The sequence below is a fragment of the Schistocerca piceifrons genome, chromosome 4 (assembly GCF_021461385.2).
Source record: "Schistocerca piceifrons isolate TAMUIC-IGC-003096 chromosome 4, iqSchPice1.1, whole genome shotgun sequence".
NCBI lineage: Eukaryota > Metazoa > Arthropoda > Insecta > Orthoptera > Acrididae > Schistocerca > Schistocerca piceifrons.
The window spans coordinates 406,000,248-406,023,798 of record NC_060141.1 but is presented as its reverse complement, the minus strand read 5'-3'; the positions used below and the strand labels follow the sequence as shown (position 1 = coordinate 406,023,798).

The 23,551-nt window shown below is 43.7% G+C and overlaps 1 protein-coding gene across 1 annotated transcript in view; it reads right to left on the bottom strand.

Moving 5' to 3' along the window:
* LOC124795871 (photoreceptor-specific nuclear receptor-like) overlaps positions 1 to 23,551 on the bottom strand; it is a 254,597-nt gene that overhangs the window by 111,969 nt on the left and 119,077 nt on the right. The window contains exon 4 of the mRNA XM_047259952.1: positions 14,125 to 14,228. Within this exon, the coding sequence (XP_047115908.1) occupies positions 14,125 to 14,228 (104 nt within the window). The remainder of the gene's footprint in view (positions 1 to 14,124; positions 14,229 to 23,551) is intronic.

The window sequence follows — 23,551 nt, the reverse complement described above, 5'->3', positions numbered from 1 at the left end:
TGTCGCTTTCCGCCGTCCGACTCGTCAGTCGGCAAGACTTAGCGTCACTAGGAGCACCTCTGAAGACGTCCAGCGTAGCTCTGGACGGAATATCAGGAGTAGAAACATTTTTTCGACCACGTCATACAGTCCGGAAGACGATGTGTCTGCTTTTTGTTCCAGTGTAAGGATTGGAATTATATGCTGCAGTAAAATACTTCCGTTTCGGTGTTTTATCGCTACCCAAAGTTCGTGAAGATGTATAAGAAGCCTGCTCCTTTATTTTCAGCTGAACTGGCTCCACTTCTCTTGAATATGATTCACTGAAGAAAACTGCAATCACGGGTGAAAACGTTCAGTAAAAGTTTATCTACATATATTTTTTTGTCGTAGAAGCATCTTCCCCTTATGTCTCGCCTAGTCCAGTTTCCTCAAGTTTGCTGGTTTTATCTATGGACGATCGAACACTAGCGAACCGTCGTCGAATTTGTTTTTGGAATCTGGTACGGACTGCTAGTGGATAGGCGCTTTTATCTGTAAAGTTTTCTTTTGCCTAGACTCTAACATTCTGCGTGGTTTCTGCGACTGTTTGTTCTAAGTCGTGTCTCCCTACCACTTTCGCGCAACGACGCTCTGAGCATGTTTTTTAGGGAATTGACTAGTTTGAAACTGGGACCTGTTGCTGGTAAGGAGACGCCAGACCACACATGACATGTAGAGTTCAGAAGAGTTCAGTGAGACTAGCGATGATATAATCAAATACTTAATGATTTCAGCGTCAGCTCGACTGCACTCCCTGTAAAAGAATCTTAATACTAACTAAATTTAGTGGAAGAAGTTCAAGCCTTTCCTATTTTTAGTTAGCTGGTAAAATAACGTCGAAAAAGCAGTTAAGTTTACCATTGGAAATTTTATTCTACTCACAAAACGTTGTTTATAAATTGCACTATTGATAAAAGGAAATATTTTAATACAGGATGATAAAAACCAACTGTGTTCAACAAAAATGTGAACGAATATTCCCTGAATGGGTTTCCAAGTTCTACAATGGATCGAAGGATGACCTATGCCATATCACATCTATAATCTAGATTTAAGTTAAGTTTCATAAAAGAGAAAACTATCAAAATGGTCTACAGTGACCCTCAATTATCTTTAATTACTTACCTAACTTGTCGTAAATTACAGTGGCTGATGTGGCTTCTCAATAATTATATAACAGAAAAATCATCACGTTTCAGATTTTAATTTCACGTAGCAAATGTGAATACCATGAGCTTTAATTGACGATCGACACTAGTATTACGCAAAACGGGGGTGCAACAGATGAGACTTCTGCAGTTCTGAGTGAAGTCTTATGCACTCAAAAATGCGGCATCGCGTGCGTTCATTACCTTGTCGGTGTTTAGGCAGCGTCAGGGGGCGGCGGGCGGTGCAGCTCCTCACACCTCGCCATCTCTGAAGCAACTCTCTTCTAACTTCTCCTTACTACAATTTACCGAAGTTGGTTTAAAAAAAGCTATCTGGCTGTGTTTTCAACTGACGAATCAGGGTCTCAGTGTTAACCTTAATCTCCGCCTACAAAATTCGGTCTATCCAATGAGAAACGTTATACTTTCCGTGGTGGGGCAATGTTTTTTGCGTTTGAACGTAACAGAGACGCGAAAAAGTCTCACGCTAAAACTTGCAGCTGGTGTGGCCCTTTTAGTGTTATCGTAAGATCTATACTGTTCTTCTGGAGGGCTCTATCTTTTAACATGGGCTGGGGGGTGGTTTTGGCGGTCAGCTGGCGACGTGGGTGTCCGTCCCTTATCGTAGGGCCTCCTAGCCTACACGATTCTGCTCTCGGCTTCCGTTCTCGTTTCTCCCCTCGGAACTGCGTCTGTTTCACGGTGGGAAGGTATGACATGCATTTAGGCGTTCTTGTGTTAGTCTGTGGTATTCCATTTGCTCACTCGTTGATCGTATTACTTTGGTTAATTTAATGTCAGGATTTATTTGGAGCTATGTGACATACTGCCGGATTTGCTTATCATGTCAGGGTTTTCATGGAAGGTGTTGGATTTGCCTGACACCTTACAAGACCTCAAGACCATCCGTATGAGCAAGGCCTCAAGCACGTAACTTGGTAGTGTCATGTATTCAAACAGCTTGAAATATTTTAGAATTCCTTGACACTTTCGAGATTTTTTGTTTTATGAAACTCGACTGTACAACTTGGAAATTGAAATATCTAAAAATATTAATTATTCTAGCATACAATTTTTTTTGAAGGGGAGGGGGAGGGACATCATGTCCTCCATGACACCCTTCTCGTTCCCTGCCCCCCTGGGATCTGCTCCCGGTTACAAAGTAAACCATCTTTCCCCTTAGAGTTCTTGTCAGATTCGCTCATTGCGTACATCAACGAAACCGCTACCCTCTAGATCTCTGCAGCTTAGCGAACGTTCTGCTAGACTGACAGCAGTTTCGTGTCAGTAGCTTCAGCGAGAACTAGCAGCGTAAAAGTAACTCTAGCAGCTAGGGCAACTTTTTACGATTCCACCAGAAAAAATTCGCCGTCTCTTACTTGAGTGTCGGTTTCCCCAGAGACTTTTATTTGACGCCGACTACAAACGCGGAAGTAGTGAGAAGAAAATAGCACGGAGCTGTTGTAGGATTACTGATCGATATATTCTATGTGGACTCGCGACGAGGAAGGGCGTTCACATAATTCTGAGCAGCAATTCTTTTCCGAAAGATGTACTTTAAAAATACTTAATTTCGAAACTGTAGTTTAATGCAGAATAGACGGAATATACGATTACTTTTTCAAAGATTGCGTCGCTTTAAAAAAAATGCTGTGTGCTGTACGTCGAACTAGTAGTGCCATTCTCTGGTATTTGAGCTAATCTACTCAGTGAGTTTTAGAGAGATAGAAGAAGATATAAAAATATTTGAGAATGGTCAACACATTTCGGCTGTCAAAATATTTATTAAGTTTGAATGCAGTTTTGCAGTATTAAAGCGGACAAAAGCGACAGGATCTCATTTTTGCCTTGATATTACAGTATTGTGTTTTTTTGTGACTTTGTCCTGCGTGAGTACGTCGTTATAGGTGCACCTAAGACTACTGAAAAAGCCGAAACCGATCGGTAGGTCAGAATGAAACAAAAATATTTTCCCTAAATCAATGGCTTATGTGGAAATATTATTGTCTTCCTTGGATTTATTTACATTGTTCATAAAAGCTTTTTATTACTTGAAAATATAGCGACACACACTGAAAACATAACGTACATCTGTAAAGTTCGTTACAGCGAATTCACTGCATCCAAAGTTAATGCGAATGCAAACGCTGTCCTAAGACACAAAGATACAGCAGGCAATGGAGACATTGAACCGGAATATCGATTATTGCGCTTCAACTATTTGTAAAGAATTCGATTAGAAATTCACTTGCCTAAAGCAAGGCGGGAGGGAGCTTTGTTACAGATGTTACGTAATAAGCAGGTCAGCTTTATAGATCCAATCAGAATTGGAAATTACCACAGGAAAGACAACCAACGACCATAAAGTTATTCAGCTTTCACTAACAATGCGAAGTCGGTGGAAAACAAACTAGAAAACTATACTCTTGTTATAAAAGCAAGTAAAAGAGCAGTATAAAACAGAGAGATATAATCCATCATTCAAGAGAACCTGGAATCGAGGTCTTGGGATGCGTCCTATAAAAACGTTTCAGTGAAAATAGGATTTTAAATTGTTCTCTCTCAACAATACAGGAGGGTACCATAACGAGAAGTTCGAAGGAATCTACAGAAGTGCAGCTTCATAATCATCTCACAGACGGCGGTGAAAACAAGGACAGTGGATATAAGTAATTGTAGCAGCAAAACTCTCACAAGAATAGTGCAGTCATAGACTCAGATGTGGCTGAAATAGTTCATAAAAATGAAGAGGAACTAGGCTCTAAATCTGGCTGGGGAATTAAAAATTATTCAACTGATGTTGTTGTGTGTGTGCACGAGGAGTGACCTGGAGATAGGGCAGTGAACCGGCAGGCGCCTCTTGCAGAGCTGTTGCAGGGGCCTAAGTAATGAACCCAGTGTGTGCAGGAAGACAGGGGACTTCTATTATTTCCCTGTACGGAGATTTTAAGGGCATTATGTGTTGAAAGGTCAACACTTTGTCACCTGAACATATGACTATAATGTCATGAAACTAGTCGTGATTAATAGATCGTTTTAATACAGGCTGTTGCGGTTGTCATCAGTTAAAATATGTTTGCACAGCTGTGGTTGCCCCTCACATCAGGTGACTTGTTTACACTGAGGTGAAAAGTCGTGGAATAGCGATATGCTCATGTATAAATGTAAAAGGATAGTGAATTAGCGGAACTGTCATATGTACTCGAGTGATTCATGTGAAAAGGTTTCCGATGTGATTAAGGCCATACGACGGGAATTAACAGAAATCGAAAGCGGAACGGTAGTTGGAGCTAGATGCATGGAACATTCACTTTCGGAAATCATTACGGAATTCAGTGATCCGAGATCCACAGTATCAAGAGCGTGCCGAGAATACCAAATTTCAGACAATACCTCTCACCGCGTACAACGCAGTGGTGGACGGCCTTCATTTAACGACCGAGAGCAGCGGCGCTTGCTTGCGGTTGTCAGTGCTAACAAACAAGAAACACTGCGTGAAATAACCGCAGAAATCAATGTGTGACGTACGACGAATGTATCCGTTAGGGCAGTGCGGAGTAATCTGGCGTTAATGGGCTATGGCAGCAGAAAACCAACACGAGTACCTTTGGTAACAACATGACATCCCCTGCAACGCCTCTCTTGAAATGCTGAGAATATCGGTTGGATCCTAGACGACTGGAAAACTGTGACCTGCTCGGATGAGTCCCGATCTCAGTTGGTAAGAGCTGATCGTAGGGATCAAGTGTGGCGCAGACCCCACGAAGCCATGGACCCAGATTGTCAAGAAGGCACTGTGCAGGATGGTGGTGGCTCCATAATTGTGTGGGGTGTGTTTATGTGCCGTGGACTAGGTCACATGGTCCAATGGAACTGATAATTCACTGTAAATGGTTATGATCGGCTACCTGGAGACCATTTGCAGCCATTCACGGACTTCATGTACCCAAACAACGATGGAAGTTTTATGGTCGAGAATGCGCCATGTCACCGAGCCACAATTGTTCTTGACTGGTTTGAATAACATTCTGGACAGTTAGAGCGAGTGATTTGGCCACCCATATCGCCCGATATGAGTCCCATCGAACATTTATGGGACATAATCGAGAGGTCAGTTGGTGCACAAAATCCTGCACCGGCAATACTTTCGCAATTATGGGCAGCTACTGAGGCACCATGGCTCAATAACGAGTTGTTGAGTCACTGCCAGGTTGAGATGCTGCACTATGTCGGGCCAGAGGAGGTCCGACACGATATTAGGAGGTAACCCACAACTTTTGTCACTTCAGTGTACGATCTTGTTTCAGCAATTGCTCCCCTCAACTTATTTTTTTATGCAGTAACGAATATAATCATTAAACTGTCGGCGTTGCTGTGGAAGACCTTACCACGCTTGGTGGCCAGATTCCATGTAGAAGATTTTGAGGAGAAGACCTTGGACTCTGCATGTTGTAAGCCTGTCAGCTTTTGGAGGTACGCCCATGACACTTTTGCAGTGTGTCTTCATGGCGGGGAGAACCTTTATAAATTCTTAAATCCTCTAAATTCCATTCAGGCAAAATCCAAATGCAGTTGAGCTGGAAAAGGACCAATATTTCCCATTCTTGGATGTCTTGGTGCATGGTAAAACCGACATAACCCTGCGACATGGCGTGTTTCGCAAGCCGGTACTACTATCTGTATCTGTATTCGGACAGGTATCGTCATCCTGCGCAGGCCGGTGATGTGCTGATTACGCTTGTATAGGCATGTATGGTGGCTAATAAGGACCATATACAAGAATAACATGAACATCTCCAAAAAGCTTTTGAAGTTAAGGGCTATGCACCATGGAAGATCCGCAAGGCTTTGTAGTTCAAACCAAAAGTGAGAATACAACCTCATAACCAGAAGAGGGAAGGTTCGAATCCATAGCCTTTCTACCTATCATAGGAAATCTTTCTCCTAAAATATCTCGTATCCCCTCTAAATATAAAATCAACGTTATTTTTCTGCCAGCGCCAAAGATAGAAACGTTTGGATTGTCTGTGAAAGATGACGCTATTCTACGGAACGCAGACGTGTGTATGATTCCCTGCCAGTGTGGTTAGTCGTGTATCACACCACAGTTTACGTACGGTTCAACAAGGTTGTGCGGAACGTCGACGCTGTACCCACCTCCTACAGCCTGATAGCTCTGCTTTACTCTGAAGCAGAAGAATGAAAAACGGTCATTATATTCAAAATAGGAAGGCCTATGGCAGGAGTACGGCATGCCGTGGTTCTCCTGAAAGAAAAAAAAATGGCTCTGAGCACTATGGTACTTAACATCTATGGTCATCAGTCCCCTAGAACTTAGAACTACTTAAACCTAACTAACCTAAGGACAGCACACAACACCCAGCCATCACAAGGCAGAGAAAATCCCTGACCCCGCCGGGAATGGAACCCGGGAACCCGGGGCTCCTGAAAGACCAGCAACGTTTATCAGTTGCAAAACTGAGACACCTGTTGACGATGTTGCCATTTCTTCGTCAGCAGCAAAATATACTTTGATCCCATGAGTGGGGTCGTGTAAGAAATTAAAGTCAGTACTGAGATATTTTTCATTAATTTAATTTTGTTATTCTGTTGCAAAAAATCTAAAATACCTGAGAAATGATTTCTGTTGATGTCATTTCTACTATTCAAAATATTATATTGTATTTCTATAGTAGTATTATCACAAACAAAACGAAGCGCCTCTGTATCAGTGACAACAGAAACAAAAACTTTCTTACTGGCACATAGAACCAGCCAGTTTCCTGCTGTGTCAGAACTTAATAAATTATTTATTATCTACTTTGTCTCTTTTTTTTGCAATGACGAGGTGGGTAGCATAATTCTCTTGTATCAGAATAATTTCTCAATTTTTTGGATACTAATAACTTAGTTGTAAAAAGATATACATTGATGTCCTAAATTAAAGCAAGAAACGGAAATTCTGCAAGATTTCCGTTATTTTGCCACAAAACAGTATAAATAGGTGATAGTAAAGTAGAAACAATGAATAGAATGAAGAACTTAAACAACTGCAACATCCATAAAGGTAGACGAAAATGCTCTATGTTTTTCCAAATTAACGGATTTGTACACATATTCCGACATCTGGTTAATGTGCTCAGTATAGGGTGCGACCACATCTGGCAGCGACAACTGGTTAATGTGCTCCGTATAGGGTGCGACCACATCTGGCAGCGACAACGACGGGACATGCTGTGAATAATGTCATCGGTCTCATGTTCAGGCAATAACGCCCATTCTTCCTGCAGAGCTGCTCGCCGTCTTGGACAGTGATTAGTGGATGCTAATGTGATGCAAGCCGTCTCCCCAGTGTATTCCAGACATGCTCTGTGGGATTCCATGGAGAGCGAGCTGGCCACGCCATGCGTGCAATATCTTCCTTTTCCAAAAAAAAAACATCAACTTCTCGTGCTCTATAAGTTTGGGCATTATCGTCCATCATTACGAAGTCTGGGCCGACAGCACATAGCAACAACAGTAAATGAGGTCCAAAGATCTCGTCACGGTACCTGACAGCAGTTAAACCTTGCCGATTCTTCCGTACAATTTCATGAAGAGAGGTGCGAGTGGTAAACATTGCCCACGCCATTAAGGATCCTCCCCGATATCGGTCACTTCCTACAATGTTTGGGTCCTGAAATCGTGTTCCACGTTCCCTCCAAATGCGAATCCATCGAGAATCACTCTCCATACCAAATCGGGGCTCATCTGTGAAAACAACATTGGCCCACTGTTCGACCGTCGAGGTGGCAAGTTAATGATGACTCCAATCTAGACCTTCTCTTCTGTGAAGACGCGTTAGAGGCAGACACACAGCAGGTCTCCGACAATAAAGGCCACTCTACCGAAGAGTTCTGCACACCGTCTGCCGCGATACAACACGTTCAGTGGATATTGAAATCTTATATGCCAGTTGCCGTGGAGGACTAAGGCGGTGCCGTCGTGCCCTTACAGCCAAATAACGGTCCTCGCTTCTGAAATCAAACGTGGTCGGGCATGCCCTAGTCTTCGGGATACAGTTTCGGTCTCAATAAACTGTCGACGCATGCGAAAAATAATAGAACGATTCCCATTAAGCCATCGGGCCAAATAAATTTGAGACTGTCCTGATTCCTTTCTTTCTATGGCCCTCCACCGCAGGGAGTCTGGTAGGCATCTTCGCTGTGCCGTACTGCACGTCTATGACTGCGTTCACAGCGATTGTGGATATGGGTCTATCTGGCAAACACTACCCCGTTTCATGCGTGCTCTGACGTCATCGTTGTCATGGTTGTCCGATGACTAGAATGGCATCATATTCCGTGCAGAACACGATCGTAAGGACATCTGATTAACAATCTGTATGATTATATCGTGAATTAGACGCAGGACTGGGAAACAGATATTTGTTGTTTTAATTTTGTACACCAGTGTAGATTTTTTTAATGCTCTGGACAAATATGAGGTTTGGCACTTGGAAAGCTTTCCACTTCATTTCTACTCTTAAACTGTTTAATAGCAACGTTTTGCTGTCACATATTCTTGATATAAAATGGTAATAGTAGAATTTTAAAAGAGGATATTTTTTGGAAGCCTTTGCCGTGACTACTATTGAAATCTAATGAAACTGACTGGTAACAGTAAACATATCGTTTCATTCGAGATCTGGAACAAATCGTGGACACAGGATTTTTTCCAGATTTCTTATTGTCGAATACAGCGATATGGCGTTAGATACACAGTCAGCGTTGTTCCTGTCACGCGATTTTTGTAAGGGACGTTGTAGTGCCGATTGTCGGTAGTTTAATTCTTCCAGTTTTACTGCACCAAAACGAAACAAATGTTAACACGTTATTTGCTGTATGTAACTTAGCTTCCAAGGTTGTATCTTCAAATAGAATTTCGAAGCAGTTAGTAGGATTTCAGGTTCAATCCCGAAACCGCAAATGAAATAAGAGTTCCACCAAGCTTCGAAACGGATGTAATTTATTTGTTTTGTTTTCATGCACGCGGAGAAGTTAACGCGATCTCGTATCAATGTCTGTTTTATTACTTTTCTCTCTTGCAGTTATGTTCAAGTTAGGGTCTTACATGTGTGTAGGTATTTGCTGTGTTCTTTACGAAGCGTGCAGTATCTGTCTGCTGCATTACACAAATTTATAATACGAATAAAATCATTACAATCATCATATATAGCAACATTCCACAAGCCTTTGTTAGACAATGTTTCGTCGAGACCAAATTCCCACTTTTTTCCCATTTATTGGCTTTCAGACCAGCCTATTCAGTCATCTTCACCCCACACGACACTCGAACCCAAGCCCTTTCGCTTAGCAATCCGCCACGCTGACCGCGCAGCTACCGAGGCTGACTTCCGATGTCCTGACGCGTGTTCAGAACCAGAATCCCGCACTCTTTTCCTTTTAATTCCTTTCCACTGGTCAGGGTTAATTTTCCTTTATCGAACGTCATTTACACGTTTTATGTTACGAGGAGTGAGACCCACATTCCTGCAGTCAGTCATGTTCCGGTATCCAGCGTTGTTCCAGCGGATAGCGCGTAAAACACCTGACTGACATCGCTTATAGCGCTGCACCTGCACGATTAACGTGAGAACTATTACCAATAACGTAAGAGAATCTCGTAAATAGCGCTGTTAAACCAGAAAAGCAACATTCTACAAAATGTGCCTTACAGTGTTATTCAGGCTTTCGCCTGAATTTATTACGTCATAAAGACAACAATTCGAATTCTATCGTATACCATTGGTGGAATTACTCCACAACTCGTTTGACCCCGTGTAACTAACGATTTATGAGTTCATTATTTGAAATTGGTACATTTGATGTTCTCCATTACCGTGTCGTCGTTGAGTGTGTGCTTTGTAGGTGCAAGCTGCAGAACTCCCAAGTAAGGTGCGGGCAAGAGGTTCGGTTCTAAAAGGATGGAACAGGGGTGGGGAGAAGGTTTAAAAGCTTATTGTTGTACGCCTCCCCAAGTATAAATTTTTGGTAGCCCACTTTTATCGTACCACATATGCCTAGGTTGTTATAATAATGATAATAACATCATAAAGATCATAAAATAAACAATAACATAAACAAAATGCAAAATTAAATTTTTATGTGACACCTCCAAGGCTTTTGTGATTAAAACTGCTATAAGACAAAGAGATGGATTATTTTCACTGCTGTTCAATTGTGTACTAGAAAAGGTAAACAGAAAATGGGGAAAAGAACAGAAGAAGAAGGAATTTTAAAAATTATAGTTTGGAGAAAAGGGGATAGACTGAGAATTGATTGTTCGGCTTTTTCAACGATCTTGCCATTTTAACCGAATCTATAGAAGATGCTAGAACACAGATCAATCTCCTAACAAAAATAAGCTTCAACAGCAGGCCTTTTGAAACAACAGAGTATATGACATATTCAGAGGAGGCACCGAAATACGTGGAAATTGATTATGGAAGTATAAAAAGGGCAGCAAGATTTAAATAGCTCGGTGAAATAACACAACGACTTGCTTTGGCCAAAGACGCTAACATAGCAAGAGCAAGGAAATTGGAAGTTGTTTTTCTGTTAACAAAAAACCTTTATAACAAGAAATGTTTATGAATTAACGCTAAACTTCGACACTAAAACACTGTCATTAGGGCAGAATGCCTTCAAGCCTTATGCAGACATACAGTTAGGTGACACAGAAAAGAGGGAAATAAAATAATCAGGAAAGTCTTGGGAACAAAATATGACGGTGGAAACTGGTAAAACTGGAAGTAATGAAGTAGTTCATGAGAGAATAGAACGAATGTTAGACACAATGAGGAAGAGAAGAGTTGTATTCTATGGACATCTAAGGGCCTAGATGAAAAATGAATAACGAAAAGAAATTTTAACTTTTTTGTAGAAACCCAAAACATCAATGATACGATTCAAAGAAGTTAAGAGAGGCCTGCGTTAAATGGAAAAAATGAAGGAAGAAATACGAGAAAGAGAAAGTTTCATAGTAAAAGTTAAGTCTCAGGGGCTTCCAGGAGAAGACAAAGAAAAACACTGGCGCTTTATAGACAAAAGAAAGAAAAGATCAACAAGGAAAAAAGGAGAAAGGAGAAAAGATAAAAGACATAAGTTATTTCATGTGGTCATCACTAGGCCAAACCAATAAAAAAATAATCGTTTGCGTACATCAGTGTTTTTTTTGGCGTAACTTCCAAGAAATTGCAAGGCAGGGAAATACATAATTTAAGAAGCATTTGCCCGAAAATTTGATAAGTAAATGTGTCACACAATTTATTTAAGAACAAAAACAGCAAAAAATTTCTCACAACTTTGATAACAACTAATTTACACGATAGAAAATCGAGATGTGCGCTCGCCGATATCGGTACTTCAGGAAGTAAGCTATACATGTCCCAGAACGCTATCAAGTGGCTACTTGACGAAAGACAGATTTCTAAGGTCGAGGAATCGAACGATTGGTAGAATGTTCAGACTTTTCTTTACAGAGACTTGGTGACTGCGCTGAAAACTAGTGGCCTGTATCTGTGTCTCTTTAAAGTGAATGTAGCATTTAATAAAAATTATTTGGCCTGCCATAATTCTATGTAACTCACTTTTTGAAGTCCCCTCGTATCATAGCAGACTGTAGACTATGACTATACGAGGGTGTAAATCAGGAGAATGCTGTTTCCATAATTTCCACCTGAGTGCGGGAATTTAGAGTTTGTGGTATTTCCATCGTAGTGGAGGGTCTTTCCGCTTTTGTCTTGCACTTCTTAGCTTCCTGTGGTTGCAGGTTGTACCCTGTAGACCCACAAACCGTATCGGATTTGTTGTACGCAGTAAATACGCTCACCCTGCGTATTGCGCCTTCACCTGGCTGTAATATTATCTGCAGCAGTTTGGCTGTGTTGAACGTGCGCTATGTGGCCAAAACTATTCGGACACCTAGTAGTGGGCATTCATATCGGGTTTGTCCACCCTTCGCCTTTATGGCGGCTTGACCTGTACTGGGGACAGTTTCAGCGGTGTGTCTAAATGTCTGTGAAGGACTGGCAACGGCTCATGTCGGGACTCCGGGTAAGCTAGTCCATTTCGGGAATGTTGTTGTCCACTGTCCATTGCCTCACAGATTCTGCTTTGTGATAGGGTGCACAGTCACGCTGATACAATCAGTCGTCGCCTACGAACTGTTCCCCTACCGTACGCAGCAAACGACTCTTTGAACTCCTTTCGCATTTAGCGTTTTCTGAACCGCAATAAGGGTCCACAACCGAACTATGAGAAACACCTACATATCGTAACACCACCTCCTCCTTAATAGCCGGCCGCGGTGGTCTCGTGGTTCTAGGCGCTCAGTCCGGAACCGCGCGACTGCTACGGTCGCAGGTTCGAATCCTGCCTCGGGCATGGATGTGTGTGATGTCCTTAGGTTAGTTAGGTTTAAGTAGTTCTAAGTTCTAGGGGACTGATGACCTAAGATGTTAAGTCCCATAGTGCTCAGAGCCATTTGAACCTCCTTAATTCGTTGTTGACACTAAACATGACAGCAGGTAGCCCAAACCCTTCCACCGCATTTCCACAGTGTATAGCATACTGGATCACTCCGGTGCGTCACTCTTTACACCACCTCAGGCGTCATTTGAAGGGCATATTTCAATAGTGGTACAAGTCCTTTACCTCCACTTTTCTGTCTATAATGATTCTGAAATTAATGATCCAAACAAACAGAGAGAAAGGTTCATCTCTATCAAGAAGCCATATGCTTGAATATTTCTAGTATCTCAACTGCAGATTTTTCAGCGCTCATTTAACTTTAGGACTCTGTATCTCAAAATGAACAAAAATTGACTTGTAACACTATTGAAATTAGCCCTTCATTTAGCACTGACAACAGAAATATGTGGTTCATGAGGAGCTGCTCGAATGTTATACCCCATTCGTTTTAAATCCCTAAGCACGCTAGCTGGACTTGTGGTGGTGCTCTCAAAACCGCGAGTGATTCTTTCTGTTCACTTCATGCAATTTTTTAAAAACTACCTTCCGCAATGTTCGACGGTTCCTGTCCGCCAGTACATGAAGTCTGTTGTCGTGCCTTTGCGTTTCCACCTCATAATCACATCACCAACAGTCGACTTGAGCAGCTTTAGATGGGCTGAAAGGTCCTTGACTGGTCTGTTATTCCGGTGAAATCGAATTACTACTCCACGTTCGAAGTCACTGAGCTGTCATGACTGACTCATTCTGCTGTTACTGCGTGTCTATTAACAACACAGTACTCCCCACCTCCCATTATACTGTCAGGACCGCCTCTCGTGATGTCTAGTGGTCAATTCCACAGTACAGAAGGGTGTCCGAATACTTATTATCACATAGTGTTGCTTGTAATTTTGTAGAACCCCTTGCCATTACGGAGACTCTTAGTTTTCAAACTATTTTATTCTTCAAAAGTTAGATGAGAAATTTGGGACTGGAATATATAAAAATATGAACGCTTTCAGTTAAAAGTCCTTGGAAGGAGAAGATTTCATGACCCCCTAAGCCTCACTCCCCTTTCTGGATTCCCGCCTGTCTCTAGTTAAAAAGATTTGTTACTTTTCAGCTTCATTTGGCCATCAGAAAGGATGTCTCGACAGATATTGCTCTGGTAACAGAATCCTGACTCGGTGGTGAGATCACACAATTCGTCTCTCCCCTCGCACTCGCGACGGTGGTGACACCTTGGCCGCCATCGAGCTGACGTGCCGTCCCTCCAGGATTAAAGACACTGAGATAACTCTTGCCTAGCGGTAATGCCACAGGAACTAGTAAATTGGAACACTGAAGAGCAAATGTGATCGCTAAGTGAATACGAGATATTCGGCACGGCTGAATCGTTACCTCCAGCGTAGAGCGCCTAAGGCGTACAAAGAAAGGTTTGCGCATGCGCGTGTACTGACCGTCTTTATTCATGCCCATCTGCAGGCACTTGCGGAGGCGGCATGCTTGGCACTGGTTGCGGTGCGCCTTGTCGACCACGCAGCGGCCCGTCCCCGCCTGGCACCTGCGCAAACACAACACAAACACTGCTCAGGGCGCATGCCAGCGCAGTAGGAAACAATGCAGCACGAGCCACCTAAGCTACTTATTTGCTAAGAGATGTAAAATCTACACTGGTCGACAAGAAAGAAAAGAAAAGGAACACAGAAGTATTTTAGCACATGCATCGAAGCAATTCATAGGCGTGTTGCTCGATTTCTTACCGGTAAGTTCGGTCAACACGTACGTAAAACGGCGCCTCGTGAACTCAAATGGGAATTCCTGCAGGGAAGACGACGTTCTTTTCGCGAGATACTGTTGAGAAAATATAGAAACAGGCACTTCAGAGTGGCAGCAGAACGTATCTACTGCCGCCAGGGTACATTTCGCGCAGAAATCACGAAGATACGAGAAATTAGGGATCGTACGGAGGCACATAGATGGTCGTTATTCCCTCTCCCCATTTGGGAGTGTAACAGGAAAGATAATCCCTAGTAGCGCAGAGCAGGGTACCCCCCCCCCCCCCCGCTATGCACCTAAGGTAGCTTCCGCAGTACGTATGTAGATTTATATGTAGGTGATGGTTCTTGCAAATTAATACAAAAAATAAATGTGAGATTCTAGCCAAATATTTCAGTACACTCCTCAATTGCGAAGCACCATCTGAACAACTCCCATTCACAAAACCAGCACCAAATTCTGATTCGCTTCCCCCTCACACGAAGAAATAGTGTACATAATCGATCACTGAAAATCAATAGAGCACCTGGCTAAGATGAGATTATGTCAGAGTTATGGAAATTGGACCACGAAGACCTAACACCTAAAAGCGGCATGTTGTTGTTGTTGTGGTCTTCAGTCCTGAGACTGGTTTGATGCAGCTCTCCATGCTACTCTATCCTGTGCAAGCTTCTTCATCTCCCAGTACCTACTGCAGCCTACATCCTTCTGAATCTGCTTAGTGTATTAATCTCTTGGTCTCCCTCTACGATTTTTACCCTCCACGCTGCCCTCTAATTCTAAATTGGTGATCCCTTGATGCCTCAGAACATGTCCTACCAACCGGTCCCTTCTTCTTGTCAAGTTGTGCCACAAACTTCTCTTCTCCCCAATCCTATTCAATACCTCCTCATTAGTTATGTGATCTACCCATCTAATCTTCAGCATTCTTCTGTAGCACCACATTTCGAAAGCTTCTATTCTCTCCTTGTCCAAACTATTTATCGTCCATGTTTCACTTCCATACATGGCTACATTCCATACAAATACTTTCAGAAATGACTTCCTGGCACTTAAATCTATACTCGATGTTAACAAATTTCTCTTCTTCAGAAACGCTTTCCTTGCCATTGTCAGTCTACATTTTATATCCTCTCTACTTCGACCATCATCAGTTACTTTGCTCCCCAAATAGCAAAACTCCTTTACTACTTTAAGTGTCTCATTTCCTAATCTAATTCCCTCAGCATCACCCGACTTAATTCGACTACATTCCATTATCCTCGTTTTGCTTTTGTTGATGTTCATCTTATATCCTCCTTTCAAGACGCTATCCATTCCATTCAACTGCTATTCCAAGTCCTTTGCTGTCTCTGACAGAATTACAATGTCATCGGTGAACCTCAAAGTTTTTATTCCTTCTCCATGGATTTTAATACAACTCCGAATTTTTCTTTTGTTTCCTTTACTGCTTGCTCAATATACAGATTGAACAACATCGGGGAGAGGCCACAACCCTGTCTTACTCCCTTCCCAACCACTGCTTCCCTTTCGTGTCCCTCGACTCTTATAACTGCCATCTGGTTTCTGTACAAATTGTAAATAGCCTTTCGCTCCCTGTATTTTACCCCTGCCACCTTTAGAATTTGAAAGAGAGCATTCCAGTCAACATTGTCAAAAGCTTTCTCTAAGTCTACAAATGCTAGAAACGTAGGTTTGCCTTTCCTTAATCTTTCTTCAAAGATAAGTCGTAATGTCAGTACTGCCTCACGTGTTCCAGTATTTCTACGGAATTCATACTGATCTTCCCCGAGGTCGGCTTCTACTAGTTTTTCCATTCGTCTGTAAAGAATTCGTGTTAGTATTTTGCAGCTGTGGCTTATTAAACTGATTGTTCGGTAATTTTCACATCTGTCTACACCTGCTTTCTTTGGGATTGGAATTGTTATATTCTTCTTGAAGTCTGAGGGTATTTTGCCTGTTTCATACATCTTGCTCAACGGATGGTAGAGTTTGGTCAGGACTGGCTCTCCCAAGGCCGTCAGTAGTTCCAATGGAATGTTGTCTACTCCGGGGGCCCTGTTTCGACTCAGGTCTTTCAGTGCTCTGTCAAACTCTTCACGTAGTATCGTATCTCCCATTTCATCTTCATCTACATCCTCTTCCATTTCCATAATATTGTCCTCAAGTACATCGCCCTTGTATAGACCCTCTATATACTCCTCCCACCTTTCTGCTTTCCCTTCTTTGCTTAGAACTGGGTTTCCATCTGAGCTCTTGATATTCATACATGTGGTTCTCTTTTCTCCAAAGGTCTCTTTAATTTTCCTGTAGGCAGTATCTATCTTACCCCTAGTGAGATAGGCCTCTACATCCTTACATTTGTCCTCTAGCCATCCCTGCTTAGCCATTTTGCACTTCCTGTCGATCTCATTTTTGAGACGTTTGTATTCCTTTTTGCCTGCTACATTTACTGCATTTTTATATTTTCTCCTTTCATCAATTAAATTCAATATTTCTTCTGTTACCCAAGGATTTCTACTAGCCCTCGTCTTTTTACCTACTTGATCCTCTGCTGCCTTCACTACTTCATCCCTCAAAGCTACCCATTCTTCTTCCACTGTATTTCTTTCCCCCATTCCTGTCAATTGTTCCCTTATGCCCTCCCTGAAACTCTGTACAACCTCTGGTTCTTTCAGTTTATCCAGGTCCCATCTCCTTAAATTCCCATCTTTTTGCAGTTTCTTCAGTTTTAATCTACAGGTCATAACCAATAGATTGTGGTCAGAGTCCACATCTGCCCCAGGAAATGTCTTACAATTTAAAACCTGGTTCCTAAATCTCTGTCTTACCATTATATAATCTATCTGATACCTTTTAGTATCTCCAGGGTTCTTCCATGTATACAACCTTCTTTCATGATTCTTAAACCAAGTGTTAGCTATGATCAAGTTGTGCTCTGTGCAAAATTCTACCCGGCGGCTTCCTCTTTCATTTCTTAGCCCCAATCCATATTCACCTACTACGTTTCCTTCTCTCCCTTTTCCTACTACCGAATTCCAGTCACCCATGACTATTAAATTTTCGTCACCCTTCACTATCTGAATAATTTCTTTTATTTCATCATACATTTCTTAAATTTCTTCGTCATCTGCAGAGCTAGTAGGCATATAAACTTGTACTACTGTACTAGGTGTGGGCTTCGTATCTATCTTGGCCACAATAATGCGTTCACTATGCTGTTTGTAGTAGCTTACCCGCATTCCTATTTTGCTATTCATTGTTAAACCTGCTCCTGCATTACGCCTAATTGATTTTGTGTTTATAACCCTGTAGTCACCTGACCAGAAGTCTTGTTCCTCCTGCCACCGAACTTCACTAATTCCCACTATATCCAACTTTAACCTATCCATTTCCCTTTTTAAATTTTCTAACCTACCTGCCCGATTAAGTGATCTGACATTCCACGCTCCGATCCGTAGAACGCCAGTTTTCTTTCTCCTGATAACGACATCCTCTTGAGTAGTCCCCGCCCGGAGATCCGAATGGGGGACTATTTTACCTCCGGAATATTTTACCCAAGAGGACGCCATCATCATTTTAACCATACAGTAAAGCTGCATGCCCTCGGGAAAAATTACGGCCGTAGTTTCCCCTTGCTTTCAGCCGTTCGCAGTACCAGCACAGCAAGGCCGTTTTGGTTATTGTTACAAGGCCAGATCGGTCAATCATCCAGACTGTTGCCCTTGCAACTACTGGAAAGGCTGCTGCCCCTTTTCAGGAACCACACGTTTGTCTGGCCTCTCAACAGATACCCCTCCGATGTGGTTGCACCTACGGTACGGCTATCTGTATCGCTGAGGCACCCAAGCCTCCCCACCAACGGCAACGTCCATGGTTCATGGGGGGCGGCATAATCATAACAAAAGTCTAAAAAACCAGAGAAAATCGCGAAATAATGGAAGATTGCCTTGTACGCCCAGTTTATAAGAAAGGAGAAATACAGATGGGAACATATACAGAGGAATCTCACTTCCTCCAATTACTTATATAATTCTCTATAAAGCTTTCTTGAACCGACTCTAGTGGCACCTCCAACCCGACATTCAGCGACGAACCAAACTTCCATTGATTTGGAAGGCTTAATAGCCACAATGTGAGAGACTGGGGCATTGAACATACTCTTGAAACTGTGGAGCATAAACGAAATTCGCCGAAGGCCAGTCTTTCTGTTCAATGTCACAGGCGAAGCTGCATGGGCCGTTTCTCTCCTGTGAGAAGATTGTGACGTGTGCCTCTTATCTAGACATGTTGCATTTGTGGTTGTTTCCACAACTGACTGATGATTCCCAGAATTTCATCTTCCAAGTAGACGGGGCTCCCCCTCATTGGAGCATCGTTGTATTGGCCGTAGTGGTGCAATAATGTGGCTCTGTTTACTCCCCCATCCATAGGTCGCCTGGCCAAATGCCTTGTGTCTCTTTCCTTTGGGGGAATACACGTTTACCCAGTGCTATGAAGTCTGCTGTGATGAGCATTGACAGGATGTTGGTACACAAGGCGTGGAACGAATTTGACTACCGCTAGGACGTGTGTCGTGTGACCACATGGGTACTCATAGTAAAATTTAAACTTGGGGATTTTATGGTTCTATTCATGCATCGATCATATTTTTACGCGTAATGCTTTGGAGAAACTAGAGTTTCGAAGACGAATGGATCATTATATACTCTGATGTTTCGGCGGATATCTACAATTTCGCGTTTGCGATTTGTAGCTGGAGCCAGCCCATATCTCTCATGTGACGCCCAGTGTTGACAGGAAGCGGAATTTTGTGTGCCTATTGGTTAGAGTGCTTCCAAATTAGTCTAGTGCGATGTTTATTTCATCAGTATATATTAACAGGGGCAGTAAAACGCGACGAATAACCAGTACTCCATCAGCGACTGAGCAGCACTACTGCATGACAGTGGCAGTCAGCGCGGGCCAGAGCAACGCTGTCGCTGCTGGAGTACTGGTTATTCGTCGCGTTTTACTGACCCTGTTAATACACTACTGGCCATTAAAATTGCTACACCACCAAGAAGACGTGCTACAGACGGGAAATTTAACCGTCGGGAAGAAGATGCTGTGATATGCAAATGATTAGCTTTCCAGAGCATTCACACAAGGTTGGCGCCGGTGGCGACACCTACAACGTGCTGACATGAGGAAAGTTTCCAACCGATTTCTCGTACACAAACAGCAGTTGACCGGCGTTGCCTGGTGAAACGTTGTTGTGGTGCCTCCTGTAAGGAGGAGAAATGCGTACCATCACGTTTCCGACTTTGATAAAAGCTCGGATTGTAGCCTATCGCGATTGCGGTTTATCATATCGCGACATTGCTGCTCGCGTTGGTCGAAATTCAATGACTGTTAGCAGAATATGGAATCGGTGGGTTCAAGAGGGTAATACGGAACACCGTGCTGGATCCCAAAGGCCTCGTATCAGTGGCATTCGAGATGACAGGCATCTTATCCGTAAGGCTGTAACGGATCGTGCAGCCACGTCTCGATCTCTGAGTCAACAGATGGGGACGTTTGCAAAACAACAACCGTCTGCACGAACAGTTGGACGACGTTTGCAGCAGTTTGGATTATCAGCTCGGAGACCATGGCTGCGGTTACCCTTGACGCTCCATCACAGTCAGGAGAGCCTGCGATGGTGTACTCAGCGACGAATCTGGGTGCACGAATGGCAAAACGCCATTTTTTCGGATGAATCCAGATTCTGTTTACAGTATCATGATGGTCGCATCCGTGTTTGGCGATATCGCGGTAAACGCATATTGGAAGCGTGTATTCGTCATCGCCATACTGGCGTATCACCCGGCGTGATGGTATGGGGTGCCATTGGTTACACGTCTCGGTCACCTCTTGTTCGCATTGACGGCACTTTGAACAATGGACCTCACATTTCAGATGTGTTACGATCCGTGGCTCTACCCTTCATTCGATCCCTGCGTAACCCTTCATTTCAGCAGGATAATGCACGACCGCATGTTGCAGGTCTTGTACGGGCCTTTCTGGATACAGAAAATGTTTGACTGCTGCCCTGGCCAGCTCATTCTCCAGATCTCTCACCAATTGAAAACGTCTGGTCAATGGTGGCCGAGCAACTGGCTCATCACAATACACCAGTACTACTGTTGATGAACTGTGGTATCGTGTTGAAGCTGCATGGGCAGCTGTACCTGTTCACGCCATCCAAGCTCTGTTTGAGTCAATGCCCAGGCGTGTCAAGGCCGTTATTACGGCCAGATGTGGTTGTTGTGGGTACTAGTTTCTCAGCATCTATTCACCCAAATTGCGTGAAAATGTAATCACATGTCAGTTCTAGTATAATATATTTGTCCAGTGAATACCCGTTTATCATCTGCATTCTTGGTGTAGCAATTTTAATGGCGAGTAATGTATATACTGATGAAATAAACGTCGCACTAGACTAATCTGGGTCCACTGTATCGGCTGCGCATGTAAAACCCCCTTTAAAAATCATTGTGTTTGTAATTGAAAACAAACTGAAACTTCCCGTCGCATGAAGGACGTGATGAGCAACATTTGTTTGGGCTGACTAAGATACACACCGAAACCGCGTAATTGTAAATATCTTCAGAAATACCACAGAAAAAGTGCCTGACGACTCATAATACAGTGGCTGATTGCCCAGTCTTGCCCGGATATGTATTTACACTGGTAAGCCACAACACTATGACCACTACCCACAGCCTCGTTGGATGCCGCCTGGTGGCGTTTCAGTCATGTGACGCGGTACCAAAAGTATGTAAGTGGAGCAGATACGAACGGGGCATCACCCTAGCGAAGATCTGGGTTGCAAATGGGGAAACCCACTGAGATAAGCGACTTTCACAACAGGCAGATTATTATTACACAGAGCCTACGAACGAGTATTTCGAAAATGACGAAGCTGGTCGAATGTTTAGGTGCTATTGTCTTGAGCATCTTCGGAAAGCGGTATAAGAACTGTAACAACCACTAGGCGCTAAATGGTTGGACATCCACGACTCTTTGCAGAACGTGGGGTTCGGAGGCTTGTCTGCTGTGTAAAGTAGGATACATGATGATCTGTGGCATCTCTTCGGAAGGAGCATAATGCTAGTTCACGCCCGAGTGTTTCTGAGCACACCGTTCACCGTACACTATTGAACATGGAGCTCCATAGTAGACCACCCTCTGTGTTCAAAATCAAATGGCTCTGAGCACTATGGGACTTAACATCTGGGGTCATCAGTTCCCTAGAACTTAGAACTACTTAAACCTAAGTAACCTAAGGACATCACACACATCCATGCCCGAGGCAGGATTCGAACCTGCGACCGTAGCAGTCGCGCGGTTCCGGACTGAGCGCCTAGAACCGCTCGGCCACCGCGGCCGGCCTCTATGTTCACATGGTGAACCAACGACATTGTAATTACGATTGCAGTGGGCACGGGACTATCGGGATTCGACCGTCGATCAATGGAAACGTGTCGGCTCTTCGGGCGAATGATATTTTTGCTAGACTACGTCTATGGACGTCTCCACAAACGCCATCATCGACGTGAACGATGGCTCGAAACGTGTAGCGCCTCACGGACGCAGGCTGGTGGGTGCAGTATTATGGTATGGGAGACATTCTCCTGCGCTTTGCATAGGACGTGTGGTAGTAATCGAAGACACATTGACAGCTGCGGACCACCTGCATCTCTTCATACTTGATGTCTTCCCCGACGGCGATGTCATCTTTCAGCAGTATAATTGTTCGTGTCTCGGAGCCAGAATCGTGCTTACAGTGTTTTGAGGAGGATTATAGTGATATGCAAATCCCATGGAACCTATCTGGGTCGCTGTCAGCCGCCATCACCACGTACGCAAATCAGCGCCCCGTCATTTACGCACATTACATGACCTGTGCGTAGGCATCTAATTCCATATACCTCCACTAACCTATCAACAAACTGTCGGATCCCTGATACTCAGAATCAGTGATGTATTTCGTTCGAAAGACGGACAAACAAGCTATTAAGCAGGTGGTCATAATGCTTTGGCTCACCAGTCTACTCTAGTTCTATTATCCTACCTCCTCCTTTTCCTCTCTTTGTCCATCTTCTCTGCCGTCCTCACTGTCTACCTCCTTCTCCCCCCTCTCTCTTTGTCCACCTCCTCCTTCCCCACTCTATCTCCTCTCGCCCTCCTCTCTGTCGATCTGCTGCTCGACTGCTCTCCCTGTCAATCTGCTCCTCGCTACTCTTGCCTATCCATCTCCTCATCCCTTCATCCATTCTGTATGTCCATCTCCTCCCCTCCCTCTCTTTGTCCATCTCCTACTCCCCTCTCCTCTTCCCTTTCTACATCCGTTTCTTCTCTCCCCTATCTCTGTCCATTTTCTCCTCATCCTATTTCTGTCCATTTCCTCTTTCATCCTCTCTCAGTCCATCTCCTGCTCCCCCTCTGTCTGTTAATCTCCTCCTGTTTCTTTCCTCTGTCTATCTCCCCCTCCTACTTCTCTAACCATCTCCTCTTCTTCTCTTCCATTGCCATTTTCCCTCCCCCTTTCTCTGTCCGTCTCCTCCTCCCCCATATCTTTGTCCCTCTTCTCGTTCCCCCTCTCTGCCTGTCCTTTTTTCCTCCCCCTTCTCTTTCCACGCTATCACACTTCCATTCCAATAAGAGGGTGCTGGTTGTCATCCCCACAGCATTTCTTTCCAGATAGTACGTAATATGTGTACCAAGTTTGGTTGAAATCGTTCGAGTAGTTTACGAAAAGATGTGAAACGAACACACATACACACATTCGTATGCGCCACGTCCAGCTAACGTGATTTAATGATGCCGTGGAGGGTTCTGCTTACGAAAGAGAGAAGGGAATGGACGGAGGTGATTTGGGAGTGAGCTCGGGGACCGGACATTATCCGCAGCCAGGAAGCAGCAGCGTCTTGAGGGATACCATCTCATCTCATCTCCGACGCTCCCCCGCGCCTCGCCGCGCCGAGTATCGGGAGGAGGCGGATTGGCGCCGGCGGCCGCGATCCGATGGGGCGGCAGCTGCGCGTGTCTGGCGCGGCTCAGCGCGGGATCCCGGCGGCCGTA